The 17,359-nt window shown below is 41.3% G+C and overlaps 1 protein-coding gene across 2 annotated transcripts; it reads left to right on the top strand.

Annotated features, from left to right (window-relative positions):
* Positions 1–822: 822 nt before the first annotated feature.
* On the top strand, positions 823–16,608 carry dmgdh (dimethylglycine dehydrogenase). 2 transcript variants are annotated; one of them, XM_053478000.1, is made up of 16 exons: positions 823–1,005; positions 2,946–3,117; positions 3,864–3,962; positions 4,568–4,732; positions 6,229–6,433; positions 9,163–9,411; positions 9,499–9,697; positions 10,763–10,932; positions 11,096–11,249; positions 11,394–11,559; positions 11,817–11,947; positions 13,421–13,638; positions 14,593–14,750; positions 14,884–14,943; positions 15,047–15,181; positions 15,307–16,608. In XM_053478000.1, the coding sequence occupies exons 1-16, from the start codon at positions 881–883 to the stop codon at positions 15,514–15,516; spliced, it is 2,616 nt and encodes an 871-aa protein (XP_053333975.1). In that variant the 5' UTR covers positions 823–880; the 3' UTR covers positions 15,517–16,608. The 2 variants fall into 2 exon arrangements, with proteins under 2 accessions (XP_053333975.1, XP_053333976.1); XM_053478001.1 differs by having other exon boundaries at positions 903–1,005; positions 3,892–3,962.
* The last annotated feature ends 751 nt before the right edge of the window (positions 16,609–17,359 follow it).

Raw genomic sequence — 17,359 nt, 5'->3', positions numbered from 1 at the left:
TATTCATCTTCACAAAGCCATTCCACCTGACACAGGACCGATGGTAGCGCTCACCTGTAGATTTTAAGAAGGCCAGCAAAGAAGCCACTTCTCTCCAGGAAAAACATCAGAGACAGACTGATATTCTGCAAAAGGTAAAAGTTTTTTTTTTTTTTCTGATGAACCCACTTTCCGATTGCTTGGGGCATAAAAAAGCTTGTCCAGAGAAGGAAAGGTGAGCCTTACCATCAGTTCTGTGTCATGCCAACAGTAAAGCATCCTGAGAACATTCATGTGTGGGGCTGTTTCTCAGCCACGGTAGTGGGATCACTCACAAGTTTGCCTAAGAACATGACCAGGAATAAAGTACGGTAAAAAAAAAAAAAGCATCTTCAGAGAGCACTAACAATCCCTTTTCCAGCATGATGGAGCTCCTCGTCATGAGGGAAAAAGTGATAACTAAGTGGCTCGGGGAACAAAACATGGAAATTATAGGTCCATGGGTCCTCAAGAGGTGGATGAACAAACAAAACCCCACACATACATGTATACTTACTGTATACATACACATTTTCACAAAGTCTGCTGCTTCAGTATTTTTTATTTTTTTTTACCTTTATGTCAGATGTTACTCTGGTATACTGAAGTATAATTACAAGCATTTCATAAGAGTCAAAGGCTTTTATTGACTACAACATTAAGGGGGGGGGGGGTGAGAGGGGGGGGGGCAACGAGCTGGGAGGGAACTCAGTCACCTTAAACTAAGGAGAGCCAGTGCGCACGCGCGGGGAACCCAACAAGGAGGCGGTTGGCAGGGGGCGTGAGCGCGAGCTTCAGCTGTGCGCGTGCTGCAGCTCTAGGAGGGGTGCGCGTGTCCTCCTGAGTGCGAGACCTGAGCAACATGTCTAGACTCGTGAACACAGTCACCGCACAGTTACACAGAGACCTCAGGCTGTGCAGGACACTGAGGGGGGACACTGTGCGCAGTGTGAGCGGGACACCGCGGAGACAAGCCGAGGAGAACAGGTAAAGGCAAGACAAACAGTTCTCAGGTGTGTGTGTGTGTGTGTGTGTCTGTGTGCGCGCGCGCCTGCCTTACAAGTCTGATGAGATATGTAATACATGAAAAATAAATAAACAAACAAATAAATCAATGTGATACCCTAAGATGTTTATTATTATTATTATTATTGCATTTGTAAATAACTGCAGTAAGTGTACTGCTCCCTGCATTACATTATTTCAATAGACTTCCTTTCATGCATGAGGCATTTTGTGAAATCAGTATAAATCTATGAACCTATTGATTTATCTATATTCAAATAAAAGAGGTTTCGTCTGTACATGGATCAGGACTCGCTCTTTCAGTGATGGCATTCACTGGAGGACTCAAAACCAGTCTTCAGAAAATAATCCAGTCTGTATGTCCGTGACAAATCCTGGCTGGACAGACATACAGATATACAGAATTATAGATTGAATGAAACTTTGCCAGTTCTATGATATTTGCCTGAGTTATGATTGTATGAAGCAGATTGTAAACCGCAAGTTTTGGCAGCGTACTACAGTACATATACATCAAACTGGTCTTATGGAGGTCTTAAATCAACCACTGAACAGGATTTAATGAAACTTTTGCAGTACTTAGATCTCTGCCTAAAGTTTAACCTGCACCATAAGTGAAATCAAAATGTTGAGTAAAATGTTATGAACAGTTATGTGTCGGATTTAATAATCCACTTTAAAATAAGCTGCTAATTGAGCTTGCTCAATTTAACAAACACCTGCACCAATATATATTAATTAGAAAAGCTAAACTGAACGTTTTTACTGGGATAAGTTCAGATTTTCACTGATATAATAACAGCGCTGAAGTGGTATAAGAGAATTTTAACATGCTGACAAAACTTCTTTATCCAATCTACTTTTTCAATTTCTTATCTGTGAATCACTCTCTGATTACCGAACATTGTATTTGGCTGATGATGTAAGAAGCACAACAAGGCGTAAGATACTCAACCTAACAAAATTTCTGTACTGATCATGTTAAAGCTGATCAGCGTTTTTTAGCTTTAACTATTTCTACAAACTCATTTCATGTCAATAACTACTTATGCTAGTGCTATATCTATAAAATACCATTTTTATTCCGTGCATTCAAACTGCAGGGTCAACTCCAGCTATATCTCCTCACATCAGCTAATCAGTGTCTTGCCTATGTTTAGATATTAAAATGTCTTCCATCATTTAGACATTTTATGCATTAAAAATAAACGTTGAATAAATGCATTAGAATTGTAATGGATAAGTAGTTTAAGAGATCCTAAATTCTAATATTAAACAAATATCTTACCAAGTCTTTGCATTTTGTACTATACAATCTATACATGCAAATAAGATGACAATGTCATCTTTGTGTAAGTCCAGAGATGGCAGAGTTTATCGTAATCATTATTGTTTGTTCATGTTTACCCGGTTAGGGCGGCATGGTGTAGTGGGGGCGTAGTGGTTAGCACTGTGACCTCGTACCTCCTGCGTCTGGGTTTAATTCCCGCCTCCGGTCTGTGTGCATTGAGTTAGCTTGTTACTTCCTGTACTTGGTTGGTTTCCTCTTGGTACTCTGGTTTCTTCCCACAACCCAAAGACATGCAGATTATGATAATTAGTGTTTCCAAATTGCCCATAGTGTGTATGCGTGTTTTGTTTATCCTGCGATGGATTGGCAACCTGTCCAGGGAGTACCCTGGCTGGAAACTGGAAAACCCAAGGAAACCCACACAGGCATGGCGAGACAAAAAGCTGGCCATGCTATCCACTAACTCCACACTGAAAGCTCAGGATCTAACAAGCTATTCTAGAACTGTATGGCAGCAGCACTTCTTATCCACTCTATATTATTTATCGAAAAACCAAATAGTTTCTGTTTTCCCAACATTCTCAGTCCTTTTACCCTTTCTTCCTCTCAGGGATGGAGGTGTAGGAGCTCTGGGGAAGAGGTTGAAGGATAAAGCTGAGACTCTGATCATCGGAGGAGGATGTGTCGGTGTAAGTCTTGCCTACCACCTGGCCAAAGCTGGGCAGAAAGATGTGGTGCTTCTGGAGAAGTCCGAGCTGACTGCTGGATCCACCTGGCACGCTGTAGGTCTTACAAAGGGTTAAACAATTTCATACCTATTCATACCTATTCATACCTATTAAAAAAATAGTTATTTTTATTTTTTTAGGGTCCTAAAGGATCATAATTATTAACTTGAGAGTTAAAGGTTTTAGCTGACTTTTAATAATAATGAGCTACATTTATAAATATATTATTTGTTACATATAATATAAGATAAAAGTTTTATCTCAAATGTAATTGACAATTATGATTCTAGGTTTTTTTTTTGTAACATTTAACATGACACTGTGTAGTCAAAGACACGTCAGCCCATTCCCTAATATAGTAGCCCTGCATGGCTTGTATTTGCATACTGCAACCTGATTGGCTCATACAATTTCTGATGTAACAAGACATCAATTGTTTCATTCAGTTTTTATCTTCTTGTTTGTTTTGGGTTCTTCGTGTTTTTAAAACAAAATAAAAAAACAAAGCAGCAAAACTACAATGGCGATTTATTTTACATTTTTAATTTTTTTTAATTTAGCAAAATTCTAAACATTAATTCAGCAGAACACGTATATTAAAGCACATTTTACAAGTTTATACTAAGTTATGGTAAAAATAATGTGCATCCTCAGTAAAATAACTTTTAGAACTTAAACTCATGAGCAATTATTTGTTAATAAGCTAATAAATGAGCCTTTTGAGCTTTTTTCAAGGCGACTGTACCGACAGGATTATTATAATGTACGCTGTATAGCGTCGATGATGTTTCTGAATCCAGGCTGGACTGACGACATACTACCATCCAGGGATCAATCTGAAGAAGATTCATTACCACAGCATCAAGCTGTATGAGCAGCTGGAGGCGGAGACTGGCCAGGTGAGACATTGCAGACAATACAATGATTTTTTTTCTGTTGGCAAAGTTAATAAAAAATCTAAAAAAATAACATTTTTCTTTGTTGTTCCCAATGTTTTTCTAGCTTTTCTGGTTCTATAGGAAACAAAAAAAGTTATTTTCATTGCATCACTTTTACTCAGCCAGTCCATAATAATTCATTCTAATTAACAATGCAGACGTAGTGATGTAGTGATGCAGAGTCTCGTTCCAGGAAGTGGCCTGAAGAATAAGCTCCGCCCCTTCCCTAATACAATGCATGGCTTTTATTTGCATACTGCAACCTGATTGGCTCATACAATTTCTGACACAACATCATTAGGTCTTTTCCATCAGTTTTTAGCTCCGTCTTTGTGTTGTCAAAAGGCAACAAAACTACTATAGAGCCCTAAAAAAAAAACTAATTTTAAAAGTTCATGATAAGTTGCAATACAAAAAAAATCAACAATGTGCATCCTCAGTAAAAAAAAAAAAACTATTATAACTCATAAGCAATTATTTTTGAATAAATGAAGTTTTATTCAGGGTGACTGTACTGACAGGATGATGATCCTTCTGTATAACGATGAGGATGTTTTCCGTTCCAGGCAGTGGGCTTCCATCAGCCAGGGAGCGTGAGGATCGCCTCGACTCCAGCCCGAGTGGACGAGATGAAGTACCAGATGACCCGCACACACTGGCACGCGACACCACAGTTCTTCATCGAACCCGAGAAAGTCCATGAGCTCTTCCCTTTACTCAACATGGACAAGGTGAGAGAGAACCAAACTCCATTCACACAGCATGATCACTGAAAAAGGCTTGGGATTTAGGACGAGGTGAGATGAACGTTGAGCAGTTCTACAAAGAGACGACCTTAATATTTTCTGAGAATTGTTGAGAATATGTAGAGTAATAGTGAATAAATCAAATGAAGAACAGACAGAAGAACACTCGCAGCTCTTGTGCTTTCTGGCTTCTAGCTAATTGAACCTTTATAAGGTTTTTGATGTGTTTTTTTTAATTATTTTTTTTATATGGTCAATTTCTAAACTTCTGTGAATCCCTTATTCAAGTAAAAGATTTCATAATGTTTGTTATGCATCATGTTTGCCGCTCGATCCACATGACAGAACAAATCACAGACAAAAAGACTCCTATACCTCTATAGTATGAGCATTACTGTGGTTTAAAGATATAAAATTATGTAGTGTTCAGAATAATTGAAGGTCAGTTACTATAATCCAATAAACCTTTTTTCAAATTCAGCTAATATTTCCTCTTTTTCTGTTTTTTTTTGTGGATGTAAGCTAAAACAAAAGTGGTATTTGTTCAAAACCTTTTACTCTGTAAATGGAAAGCGAAAAAAGTGCCCCGGATATTCCAGCCAATCAGGAACAGGGGGTGTGTTCACGCTGGGTGTCATTATAGGGTGTGGCGGCGGGATGAAGTGGATGATGGGTAGGCGAGGACGAAGATCTGTGTTGAACAGCAGTAAACCCTTTAAGACTCAGAAGGCTAGGCCAAGACGATCTACAAGCAAAAGGATCAGTTCGATTGATTTATAGTTTAAAATGCTATGCTAGCTAATGTCGGGTTAACTTCACCCCTTTTTATTCATTGCAGTTTCAAAAAAAAACCAGACTGTTTTAAACAACTGACTCACTAGTCTTTACTCCAAGTACAGTATGTTTCAGATGCTTTGATTGTTGTAGGAGACCTTTTATGCGAGATTAGCTGTTTAATCTTAGTAAACATTCAGATGGGTTTCCAGGGTGAGTGTAACTACAAGAAATGTATTTTTCTTTTTCACGTTGACCAGGGCTAAAACAAGCCAAGTAGTTTTCCCCCTATTGTGACCTCACATATGGGGAGCAGTAACGATGGGTGAATTTCTACAGAAATGTCGATACTTTAGATTCGGTGGCTCAGGGGTAGGTGTTTCACCTGCCATGCGGAAGGCCCGGGCTCATTTCCCAGCCAATGCCCAAACCCCAGATACTGGATGCAGTGCCGGTCCTGACCCTGGATAAAATGGGCGGGTGGCGTTGAGTTGTTGTGTGGATCTGCTAGTTCGCTGTCACGACCCCTCGATGGGAGCAGCTCAAAGACCTACAACATTCCCGCTGGGGCATTAGTGTCGCTGCTTTGGTCATATGGGTGTACAGTGCATTTGAAGGATTTTTGTGCCAGTTTTTAAATCGGAGACAGTGTCCTGTTCGTGGACCTCTTTATTCCCTCTCGCTCTCTCTGTCTCCTTCGTCCTCAGGTGTTAGCCGGTCTCTACACACCCGGAGATGGACACATCGATCCGTACTCTCTCACCATGGCTCTCGCCGCCGGAGCTCGGATGTACGGTGCCCAGATCTACAGCCCCGCCCCTGTGACCGGCCTCGCCCCTACACCCGATGGCAGATGGGATGTCCGGACACCTCATGGCACCATCCGCGCCAACCGCATCGTCAACGCAACAGGTTAGCGCCGGATTAACTCAGAATCATGTCGAGGAAAGTTATCCATCCATGGAAAAGTTTTCTTTAAGCTTTTCTCGATTATGTGGTAATTCTGAGACTGGCATTATAATTTAAGGTTAAGTTTAACGTTTCTGCTCTTTATGTGCCTTGACGAGCATGGTATGTATAGTACCGTTCACTAGCCTGAATTAGGCGCTTGCGTGACACGCTGCTGCTGTTTGCACATTTCCTTCCTCCGCTCTCTCACCCCCCTTGTGCTCCCGTATTATTTTTAAGCTTCCTGTTGAGATTAGACCCGCTCTGGATTTGAGTAGCTGAACTGTTTCTCACAGGCCGGATTGATTGAGGCTTCATGTTGCCGCCTTCCCTGTCAGCCAATCAGGTCTCGCCTGGGAGCCGTCCAATAGCGCTAACGCACACTCCAGCGTGCTCTGTTTATTTTGGCATGCTCGCGGTTAGTGAAGCGAGTCCGGTGAAAGATGTCTCGCCTCTAAACCATGTGAGCGAAATAAACTGGTTATCCTAATTCTCTGTGCGTGAATGCGCTTCTTTCTCTTTATCCTCATTAACCTTGACTTCTTGGCTCTCTAGCCGTTTCCCTTTACTGTGAGGTTCCGACTCGCCACGCGTCCCTCCAGCACTCCTTCCTCATTCCTTTGCTTTCTAATTTTGTCCCCTGGACCTGAAACCTAAAACAAGCGAAACGCGCAGAGCCAAGTTGTGTGACTTGCTGAACGTCAAAGGTCAGGGTCTCTGTTACGGGTCTGGTAGAGATCTTGTTCACCTAAAACTGATTACACACCAGCAGAGCCAATTTATCTACTGTTCTTTTAAACAGAAATACAGTAAGATACTTAAAGTTGAAATTGTACGAGGCTGTATTTAGTAGTCCTGTAATGTATTTTTTTTTCTTTTTTTAAGTACATGAGTAAATTAATTTTACGGGCCAAAAGGAAAACTATCTGACAAAACATCTGTGTGGGTGGGTCGATGGGTTGGGTGGGTGAGTGGGTGAGAGGGCATGTGTGTTAGTGAGTGAGAGCCAAAGAGCGGGCGAGGGTAGAGCGGGCGAGGGTAGAGCGGGCGAGGGTAGAGCGGGCGAGGGTAGAGCGGGCGTGTCAGCGGGCGTGTCAGCGGGCGTGTCAGCGGGCGTGTCAGCGTGCGTGTGATGGTGCGTGTGATGGTGCGTGTGATGGTGCGTGTGATCGTGCGAGGGTAGAGCGGGCACGTGAGCGGGCGAGAGAGAGAGGGCGTGTGTGCGAGTGTGTGCGAGAGAGAGAGGGCGTGTGTGCGAGAGAGAGAGGGCGTGTGTGCGAGAGAGAGAGGGCGTGTGTGCGAGAGAGAGAGGGCGTGTGTGCGTGAGGGAGGGGGCGTGTGTGCGAGAGGGAGAGAGGGCGTGTGTGCGAGAGGGAGAGAGGGCGTGTGTGCGAGAGGGAGAGAGGGCGTGTGTGCGAGAGGGAGAGAGGGCGAGTGAGGGAGAGAGGGCGAGTGAGGGAGAGAGGGCGAGTGAGGGAGAGAGGGCGAGTGAGGGAGAGAGGGCGAGTGAGGGAGAGAGGGCGAGAGGGCGAGTGAGTGAGTGAGGGCGAGAGGGCGAGTGAGTGAGTGAGGGAGAGAGGGCGAGTGAGTGAGTGAGGGAGAGAGGGCGAGTGAGGGAGAGAGGGCGAGTGAGGGAGAGAGGGCGAGTGAGGGAGAGAGGGCGAGTGAGGGAGAGAGGGCGAGAGGGCGAGTGAGTGAGTGAGGGAGAGAGGGCGAGTGAGGGAGTGAGGGAGAGAGGGCGAGTGAGGGAGAGAGGGCGAGTGAGGGAGAGAGGGCGAGAGGGCGAGTGAGTGAGTGAGGGAGAGAGGGCGAGTGAGTGAGTGAGGGAGCGAGTTTGAGGGCAGGAGGGAGTGAGAGTGAGTTTGAAAAACACCCTTTTCCAGAAATGTTTACAGAAACATTTTTCTTACTACCTCACTTGTGTACTGAAACACTCACTGACTGATTTACTAAAGTATTCATGTAGCTTCTTATTAACCAGATGATTTGCTCATTTTTTAACAGTCTGAAATGTTCAAGTGTTTGTTTTATTTATTTATTTTTCACGCTATTTAATGCACATTTAATATTTACTGATTAGCTGATTTTCCGGCTTTAAATTCTGTGAGTTTTCCTGAACACCAACACATTAAACTAGTGTGTTTCTCCCTTTAAAAGTGTGTCTTCTTAAGCTTTATAAGAACTATTTATTCGAACAGGCAGTTGTAGACGGTTGCGTCTGGTGTCTGAGTGCCAACTTTGATGTGAAAACACAACCTACTGTACACACCTCCAGGACTCTCCAAATGAACCACAGAGAGAGAGAGAGAGAGAGAGAGAGAGAGGGGTATTTAAGGTCACTTTAGAACGTTACATAACCAGAGAGAATCATTGGCACAAAGAACAAGTGTGTGTGTGTGTGTGTGTGTGTGTGTTTTAAACCCCTAGAGCCTGAACTGTTCTCATGGCAGTTTAAAGCTAAACCTCAGCCTCATTCATAATAAAAACAAAAAGTACTGTACATATTTGTTTGTCCCCACATTGGTTTAGCATTACGTCTCGTCCATATCTACACCCTGATCCTAGGTTTATAGTGTTTAGTTTTGAAGGTAGAATGATAAAAACTTGCCCTACGGTATTAGAGCATAATATTCATGCTAAACCTACAGTATATTTCAGCTGATGTTCGTTATAATGGTCTTACTGGTCTGCAGGTTTCTGGGCACGGGAACTGGGCCAACTGGTTGGTTTGGAGCATCCCACCGTTCCTGTCCATCACCAGTACGTGGTGACGGCGACGATTCCCGAGGTGAAGGCCCTGAAGCAGGAGCTCCCTGTGATTCGGGACTTGGAGGGTTCATACTACTTGCGTCAGGAGAGAGACGGCTTGCTCTTTGGCCCTTATGAAAAAGAGGAGAAGATGGTGCTGCAGGACTCGTGGGTCCGAGATGGAGTCCCTCCAGGTACCAAGTACCGCCCCCTATAGGAGGGTTTATTGTGACATCCTGTAAAGGTTTCGATTGTACTTGAACAGAGAATTCCTACTATAGGTTTTGGTAAGGAGCTTTTTGAATCGGACCTGGACCGCATCATGGAGCATGTGGAAAAGGCCATGGAGATGGTTCCTGTCCTTAAGCATGCCGACATCATTAACATCGTGTCCGGACCGATCACATACACCCCGGACCTGCTGCCCATGGTCGGGCCACATCAGGGACTCCGCAACTACTGGACCGCCATCGGCTTTGGGTAAAAACCTGCTGCGTGTCGTCGTGTAGCCTCATCAGTCTGTTTTCTCCTTCTAATGCAGCGCTGTCGAATACTTGACGCTGATTGTTTAAAGGTGGACTGTTCTTACAGGTGGATACTCAATGTTTGAGTTGCATGATTTGATAAAAAAAAAGTGATTATTTTGACATGCATTGCAGTTTAAACCACGATATGCATATCTATATCTATTATATGCATAACTATTAAGTGCACCGTTTTATGTTTAAATGTCTTTATTTAGGCTAGGAGCAAATAATTGGATAAATGATCTCATTAAGAGGATGTTTGCCAATATTTATTTATCTCCTCCAAATTATTTAAAAATATGCAAATGCTTAAATTATTGACTGTAATGGATAAATTCCTGACTATGCGTACATTACCTGTAATAAATGTAATATAGAGGTTATGCCATAACTGTGAATGTAGTGACCCGTGTCTCGTCACCGGTAATGATTCTTTTTAAGAAACTTTCACCTTCCTTATTAGATTATCACTTCAAATGTTGTTTTGCAGATATTCAAACGCTTATCTTCTGTAAGTTTTGGCACAGGAGACAGGAGCCTTAAACAGAAAGCGCTGATAAGACAGTGCGGCCAACAGGAGTTTTGATATAACCGGAGTGCGGATCATTTTTGACTCACCCTTGTACTGTACATGTGTCATATGGTCAAAGCAGGATTTAGGGACCGAGTGTCGGTGCTTTGTTACAGGCAGCCAAGTTTTTTTTGTGCCATAGGAAACATTTAAATCCTTCTAAAAATATAAACTGCATTTTATTTTTATTATCTTTGAGAAAGAGAAGAATGAGTGTGGGTTTGTTAGTGTTAATGCTTTACACATGAACGAACTATCTTTCAGAAAAATTAAATGCAGATGCAACTATAAATACATACAGTAAGTGGCAAATAAAAAAACGGAAACATTTGGCAAATAACGGCCATGTGAGCAATAAAATCTTTTGGGACATAATCCCAAAAAAAAAGCAAAAAAAAATGATATACGTTTTTGTTTTGTTTTGTTTTTGTTTGGGACATGTCATAGGTATGGCATCATTCATGCAGGTGGAGTTGGAAAGTTCCTGAGTGACTGGATCATAAAGGGTGAGCCTGCTTATGATCTGATCGAATGCGACCCAAACCGGTACGGCAAATGGACCACCGTGCCGTACTTGTGTGCCAAGGCCAGGGAGTCATACGGCTTCAACAACGTGGGTAGGTTTACGTTAACAAGGACAATCTGAACACGGCAACGTGGGATGCATAACATATAACACCATGGCTTTATGATATTCAGGTGGTCCAATGGATCTCTCTCTCTCTCTCTCTCTCTCTCTCTCTCTCTCTCTCTCTCTCTCTCTCTCTCTCTCTCTCTCAGTGGGCTACCCCAAAGAGGAGCGCTTCGCTGGGCGCCCCACTAGCAGAGTCAGTGGGCTTTATGAGCAGCTCAAGGATAAATGCTCCATGGGCTTCCATGCAGGCTGGGAGCAGCCTCATTACTTCTACAAGCCGGGCGATGACGTGGGCTACAGGTGGAACATCCAGCCTTAAACTCTACAGCAAAGTTCTGATGCTTTGTCGCTTCCATGCATTACTATTACTGTAATTAGTACGGCATTCTTTATTATGTGAGATAAGTACTGTATGTATCTATGATGTTTTTTGGTCCTGCACAGCCCCAGTTTCAGAAGAACAAACTGGCACGGACCGGTCGGCAGAGAGTGCAAGCTCGTTATGGAGAAAGTGGGCGTGATTGACCTCTCGCCATTTGGCAAGTTCATGGTCAAAGGAAAGGACGCGCACAGACTGCTGGACCGACTGTTTGCCAACACCATGCCGAAGGTCAGAGGCAGAAAATAAAATCAAGTAAACAAGATCGGCATTTTTTTTTTTTTTTTTGAGAAAAACCTGAGATACTGATAAGGGGACTAATTTAGTAAGACCCCACTTTTCATGAAGTGAAAAAAAATGACTTTCATGCATGGAATGATGCTTTGCATGGTGCAGATTTAGATAATATTCTTTGTGCCTTTTTTTTTTTTTTGTGGAAAAAACATGATGTTCTTTGGACTGGACGTCAATACATGATGATCTTGCAGGTGGGCTGGACTAACATCAGTCACATGCTGACACCGAGGGGGCGTGTCTACGCTGAGGTCACCATTACCCAGGTCGCACCTGGAGAGTTCCTGCTAATCACAGGCTCAGGGTCTGAATTGCACGACCTGAGGTTGGTCTCTCGTCAGCCATTTCTACTCACATCTACAATAGTACGATATTGTTAAGGACAGTACATCAAGTAGTGGTATATATTTATATTTAATTAACAGACAATTAGGCAGCACGGATCCCCCTGGTTCCTCGCTCCTGTCCAGGGCGTACCGCGCCTCATGCCCCAAGTCTCCTGGGATAGGCTCCCACTGCGACCCTGTACACCTGTAATGGATCTAAAATGACTTCAATATGAGGCAGAATACAAAAGCAGAGTTTATGCTTAAGTGAACAAATCCCGCTCTCTGGCGGTCCGAGGAATGGAGCTCACACCCTTATCAGGAAATAATCAGGATCCTATTTTTAACCCCATATTAGGTATGATATCCAATTGAGAAAAAGATATATTAAGACAATATTGTGGTGCAAGAATTACCACACTTCTAACGTTTGCTATCCTGTAGATGACCCCGTGGTCAATATGGTCAAATCCGTAAACCTGATAATATCGTCTGGGTCAAAGTGCCTTTTAAATTATTTTTTTTTTTTTTATCACTCTGGGGTCAGTCAGGTCACTCTAGTGAATGTAAAAAGGTCATCGTTTAGAAATGCTGAACATTAGTGAAGCAAGCAAGAAAGGGAGGTTTTCTTGAGAGGGTGCACAGTACAACCTCCGACTCTTATGGTGACAAAATGAGCCCTGACGCTAATTATTAACGCCACAGAAATGTCCGGCATTCTTTAACTATGCACTATTAAAACTTTAAACAGACGTTACAAGCAATGGGACTTCCAGAGTAAATTCTTTAATATCTGCTTACAGGAATATTAACCACATGCATGGCATAAAGATGATTTAAACTTGATGTAAAATAAGTCAAAATAATGATTCATTTCCTGTTAATGGAACTAAAGCTGTTGTGGGACTCCTGAAGGTTTTGTAACACTTTGCAGTTTCTTGCCACACATTCACAGCCCACGCACACATTCTGGCCCTCGTTATATGTGGATGGACCTTCCCAAGACTTCATAATGTTGGTTATAAAAAGTCTCACAGTTAAAACAATGATTTCGCTTTAAAAACTTGGCTTTAGTCAAGTCAGAAAAGCATGTGCTCCAAACCCAAAACCACGCGCTCTATCCAATAGTATGCTTAGGCTGCCCTCTTGTGGTACCATTGATGCATTAGATTTTTTTTTTTTATGTTTGGCATAATTCAGTGATGTAAGGCGTTTAAAGCCGTGCACCAAATGCAGTCGTGGATTTTGCATTTAATAAATTATTTGGTAAAACACTTATTTTACAGCTAATGTTATCTAGCAGAAACCAACTAGTTTGCTAACAAAAAGTAACACTATTAGCAAATTAAGTCTATAGTTGATTATTTTCCTAGAACAGCATTTAAGGAAGTGTTTGTCACCTCTTTTATAAGACCAACGTTCGGGTTGTTACACTTTCCTAATGAATCAAGTCGAATAAATCCTGTCCCCAGATGGATAGAGAGAGAAGCGGCGGATGGCGACTATGAGGTGGACATCACCAACGTGACTGATGACATCGGGGTGCTGGGAGTGGCTGGCCCCAACTCTCGCAAAGTCCTGCAGAAACTCACCAGTGAGGACCTGAGTGACGGTGCCTTCAAATTCCTCCACTGCAAAGCCATTCAGCTGGCTGGAGTCCCGCTGCGGGCCATACGGATATCATACACAGGTACAGGAATGGGGAATTCTGTCTCACAGGGCAACCGTAATCACACAAGCATGTTTTTATTAGCTTTGGTAAATGTATAATCTTGCTTAATTAAATTTATCAATTACTTTTATTTGTCATTATGAAATTGGATTTTTTTTTTTTTTTCATATACGACATACATGTAAGATATGACCTGTTGGGGTCAAGTTCAAGGCCCAAGTTGGTTAAAAGTAAAACTTTCTTACTTTAAAATACATTTCTATTCAAATTTGGGGTTACAAATTTTACATTTTTTTTAGAATTTAAATAAAATTTGAGCATTAACCACATTAACACACGATTAATTGTTAATAATTATGTTCTTGTGGCACAATCCAACGATATTAATCCTGCGACTTTGTTTGCATTAAATTTATTTGCACACTCGTAAGCAGGTTTTAAAAAATGCACAGCACTATTTGTTGACTTTTTGAAATTTTAACGTTACTGTGAAATGTGCGGAATGAAGGTGTGAGATCACACTTATTAGGTAGATTTCAATTGCACACTTATAAATGCGTATTAAACAATGTACAGCGCCATCTGTTGAATTGAGATAAACGAATGATTTTTTTTTCCAAAGTGGATTATTTATTCTTATTCATTTTTAAAATGATATAAGGGCGTTTTCCATCTAAATTTTATAGAGCATATTTTCTCTTCCCGTGAATCAATTGCATGCAAAACAAACATTGTCTGTTTTAATCTGTTAACTTCTTAATGGCATCTATCCAATTAATGATTAAACATTAACATTCACATTTGAATTATCTGTATTATCAAACACATCTTCTGGCTTTCTACTATAATTCAGCTTTCTGCTGGGTTTAGGTAGGGGAATGATGATAACCTGCATAAAAAGAAAAAAAAAATCATGTTTTCCAGGATAATTGCCATGCATGTACAGAGTAAACGTTTCCTTGTGTGTTTAAGGGGAGCTGGGTTGGGAGCTGTATGTGGACATGCCAAAGCTGGCAGAAGTGTACCAGGCCATCATGGAGGCTGGAAGAGAGGAGGGCATTGATAACTTCGGCACTTACGCCATGGCCTCTCTTAGGCTGGAAAAGGGCTTCCGAGGCTGGGGAGCTGAGGTCACACACACATAAACACACACACATACACACACACACATACAGTACGGTGGGGCAGAAGATAAAGACCCTCATAGTCTAGCAAATTGGGAAAATGAAATAAATAAATTTACCATCTTTAATGTGTGTGTAGATGAACTGTGACACAAATCCTCTCGAGGCTGGGCTGGATTTCTTCGTTAAACTCAACAAGGTAGCTACTGTATCTTTTTCAACTTTTTGTCTAATTATAAAAAACATGTGTTAACAAAACATCCAGGTGGTTAAAGCCTTAATCTTTGCTGTGTGTCTGACAGCCTGTAGATTTCATTGGAAAGAAGGCGCTACAGGAAATCAAGGACCAGGGACTAATGAGGAAGTTGGCGTATCTCACCGTGGATACAGATAACATAGACCCTGAGGGCAATGAGACCATATGGCACAATGGAAAGGTAAACAGCTAATGTACCTTACAAATAACAGGAGCTTGGCATAATGTATAACGCCTTGGTGTATCTACTGCAACTTCTTAAAAAAAAAAAAAGAATAAGTTAACAGTTCTCTTGTGTGCTCCTAGGTGGTTGGGAACACGACCTCGGGAGCATACAGCTACTCGATTCAGCAGAGCCTGGCGTTTGGTTACCTCCCCGTTGAATTGACCAGTGTTGGCCAGAAGGTGGAGGTGGAGCTCCTGGGCAGGAAGTACCCAGCCACGGTGGTTCAGGAGCCCCTGGTGCACACCGAGCCCACCCGAACACGTCTGCAGAAGAAAAAGAGTGCAGTATGAAGCGTGAACGCTCATTTGGGAAACCAGTCCTCAGTATTGTAACAAAAAATTGAAAATCATTATTTTCAGTCAGGGTACCGAATCATGTGGTTACAGTTCAGAACCTAAACATGGCTCATAAAAACTAAAACACATACCTGTGAAATAAAAAAAAATATATGGAGTTGCTTGTATTTCTTTTAAAAAAGGTTAAATGTCAAGTTTAAGACAAGACTAATAAGCTGTTTGCGGGCCATTAAAGTTGGCTTATTTAATAATGACCTTTTTGTTTTGAACCCTGGGAGTGTACTCCCAAAACAGAAATTTTGCGAGGTCAAATGCTGATGTCTAGACATTGTGGCAAAGAAGTAAACAAATTAAAAGATTTCAGCCAGTTTATTCAATCGGGAAGAAGTTAATTAACTATATTGAAGAAATGTTTTGAGAATTATATAATAAAAACCATTTATTGTTGGATCAAATGAGACAACTGGAAAATGTTGGAGCATAAGGTTTTTTTAAATAAACTTAAAACTAAAGTTAAAAATTTAATGATTGTTCTAACAATTTCTGATCAGGTAAGGCACTTTAATAGTGGCACTCAAGGAGTCAATGATTCCTTTCTTTCAACAGGTATTTTCTTTTGTCCATGATGCCTAAAAAAGGAAATGGTTGGACAAAGTGATGATCTCTAGAAACATCTCACAAACTAAACCAGGGAAAGGACAAAATACTGTAGAAACATTGTAGTAAAACGTGATGTTTTTGTTTTATTGCCTTCATCTCATTAACCTTTTTACGTTATGAGTTGGAGTTGTAACTCATTTCTTTACCTTTTTTGAAGCAAAATCGATATTATAGAATAGTGTTTTTTGTTGTTTACATAAGAAATTTGTCTAACCTTATCAAAGGAATAATTTGTTTTAATTCAGTGTCAAATACAGTACAATACTCCTAAACATCTCTGAAGTATTAAAAGCTGAACTTGTTTTTTGTGCTTATAACAAGCTGACCTCAGTCTTTTTTTAACCATCAATGAAGGGAACCATTATCACCAGTCTTAGTGTTTTCTTTTTTCTCTTTTTCGAATAAAGCATTGAATAAACTCATTAATGAACTTTTCTGTGCTTCTGTCACTGTGTACTATATATGCTCCATAATATTTTTTTATATGCTCAATAATTCTTTTCTGTTCCATTGATTTGGTCTGTCTCAACAATGAATATGAAATCACAGCATTGCTTTGTTCTGTACTTATAATGAGTCAAATCCTAAGCTAGGTTATCCTAAGCAAGCTTTCTCGGAAGGTCAGATCTCAATCCAACTTTGCTTAATACAGGTTTGGATGAGGTCCAATTGGTGTAATGATCCTATTACTCAAACCACCTGTGGAGTTGGTCTGGCTGCATGTGGCCAAAATATAGTAGATTTGTAGTGAAACTTACCTAATGCATCATTAACAGGTTTTATTGTGGAATTGAGATGCTTTTTAATTGTCCATTTATTCACATGATGTGTGAGGAGTCATCTGCAACACTTTGCAGCTTTGCTGTCGCAATGGTTGTTGCACCAGGTGTCGATGGATAAACCCTGATGATCATTTTAGCTGTCAAATGATCATTTTAGCTGTTCTCACAATAGAAGGTTGTAAGGATGGCAGGGGGAGTTTGGAACTTTTCACCCCCTGCAAAAATGAGCGGCACTACTGGGCCTTCTTGTCCAGGCAGGTGTTGTCCAGTGGAGGTCTATCTCATGGCTCTCTTTACAGCTGTTCAAAGAAAGGAAGCGACTGATTGTAATGTTTTATGTTGTTTGTTACAGGAAAGTTTCACATCATTAAATATAATTATAAATGAATAAGAAT

This window comes from Clarias gariepinus, chromosome 19, assembly GCF_024256425.1.
Source record: "Clarias gariepinus isolate MV-2021 ecotype Netherlands chromosome 19, CGAR_prim_01v2, whole genome shotgun sequence".
Classification (NCBI taxonomy): Eukaryota; Metazoa; Chordata; class Actinopteri; order Siluriformes; family Clariidae; genus Clarias; species Clarias gariepinus.
Note: the sequence above shows the minus strand (reverse complement) of the source record. Positions and strands in the feature narration are given on the sequence as shown.

Coding starts and splice junctions, on each gene's coding strand:
- dmgdh (XM_053478000.1), top strand. CDS start 881: ATGTCTAGACTCGTGAACACAGTCACCGCACAGTTACACAGAGACCTC. Junction 9,412..9,498: donor CCGAGATGGAGTCCCTCCAG/GTACCAAGTACC, acceptor TTCCTACTATAG/GTTTTGGTAAGGAGCTTTTT. Junction 11,250..11,393: donor GGCGATGACGTGGGCTACAG/GTGGAACATCCA, acceptor GGTCCTGCACAG/CCCCAGTTTCAGAAGAACAA.